Source organism: Austrofundulus limnaeus, unplaced genomic scaffold (genome assembly GCF_001266775.1).
Source record: "Austrofundulus limnaeus strain Quisiro unplaced genomic scaffold, Austrofundulus_limnaeus-1.0 Scaffold969, whole genome shotgun sequence".
Lineage (NCBI taxonomy): Eukaryota > Metazoa > Chordata > Actinopteri > Cyprinodontiformes > Rivulidae > Austrofundulus > Austrofundulus limnaeus.
In genome coordinates this window covers 60,497-62,011 of record NW_013953371.1, presented here as the reverse complement: position 1 = coordinate 62,011, position 1,515 = coordinate 60,497, and the positions used below count along the sequence as shown (strand labels likewise).

At 39.9% G+C, this 1,515-nt stretch overlaps 1 protein-coding gene across 2 annotated transcripts in view; it reads right to left on the bottom strand.

Annotated features, from left to right (window-relative positions):
• The window catches only part of sec31a (SEC31 homolog A, COPII coat complex component), a 64,572-nt gene that overhangs the window by 3,226 nt on the left and 59,831 nt on the right, over positions 1–1,515 (bottom strand). For both annotated transcript variants that reach the window (XM_014029901.1, XM_014029902.1), the window contains 3 exons: positions 1,183–1,413; positions 981–1,100; positions 119–190 (listed from right to left, as the gene is read on the bottom strand). In XM_014029901.1, the coding sequence (XP_013885355.1) occupies positions 119–190; positions 981–1,100; positions 1,183–1,413 (423 nt within the window). The remainder of the gene's footprint in view (positions 1–118; positions 191–980; positions 1,101–1,182; positions 1,414–1,515) is intronic.

Below are 1,515 nucleotides of genomic sequence, written 5' to 3'. Positions count from 1 at the left end.
GTTAAATGTAACTCTTCAATTTATGTATATCTGAACACAGGTAGAAATACATATCTTAAATGTAATAACCTGTTGGTTTGAGTGAGTTTTACACAAAGCTCACTGACTGAACACTTACCGTCTCCTCTCGGAGTTTGTCATAGAGAACTTCCAAGCGTTTGTTTGCTTCCTCCAGTTTTCTCTTAGTTTGCTGGGAACAGATAAAAACAGCACAGGATGAGAGGTCTGGGCCATGCACACGACTCCTGCACAGCATCACTAAATATTATGAAATTATTTCCATGTTCATCTCATAGGTAGCCAGTTGTTAGGAGACAAACCGACAGGGTGATAACACTCCACTTTTACCAAGCTGAGGCACCAGGTCAGTTACTGACCAGTATTTATTCACCTTTTTAATCAGACTCATATTTACTGACGTGTGAGATATGTATGATATGCAGAGAAATCTTATCTCAGGCCAAAATACTCAAACTTAAGGAACCAGCTTTGTCTTTTATGGCAATTTATTACAAAAATATAGCAAGAATCAATTTAAATGAATCATGAATAAAACCAGTAAAAATAACAACATGAAAGATGAAGCACTAAGGTTTATAAAGCAGTTAAAGGTGAAAGTTATTGTAGACTTGATGTTATACGTCTTTAACCTCTGGATGTTTAAACCTTTATAGAATGAAAAGATATTTTTCAAAAAGGAAATCATTTTCTTCTATAAATTAATTGACAAGAGACTAAAAAAGGTTGCTTATCCCCCATCTCTACTGTAGACCAGATTCATTTCTTGTGCAGTGTGAATTGCTGCTAAACAGGAATCTGAGGCCAGAACCAGCTGTGTCACAACATGGCTATAATTAATGATGAAGCTCTCATGGTCTTCCTACACGGTGAGACACTGAGTGTCAAAATAGGGACAATTATTAGTAAAACATGAGAAGAAGTGAGCAAAGATATGAGCTGAGTAGAGCTGGGTAACTCACAGGGTCAGTGGCTAAAACCAAACACTTCTGGATCAGACCCTCAAATGTAGTCTTGAGAACCAGGTGCTCCTCAGGGAGGGGTTTCTTCATGATCTTCTCAGTGGGGATCGACTGCAGAGGCTAACAAAATAATTATAACACAAATCAGTTAAACTAAAGTTCATCTTTCCTTCTTGAAATCCAGTGTTAAAGATCTACTGACATGGATGTTGTCTCCTGTAGGAGCTCCTGGTGCACCTTCCACGCTGGAGTTGAGCACTGTTGGTGGAAGCTGCTGCTGCAGGCCTGAGAAAGGCACCTGGCCCATGTGTGGACCCTGCACCACTGTCTGAGGGGCTCCAGATGACACTGGCTGGGTTTGTGGGTCGGCAGGCAGTGGGGCCATGATGGGAGCAGTGATAGGGGCCGGTGGGCTGTAATTCTCTGGAACCATCTGCGTAAAGACAAAAAAAAAAAGGGTTTGTTTCATGTCTATCAAGTTGCAGAATTTGATACTGTGGAACAAAATTTAAAAAATTTATTTAATGAATAAAAA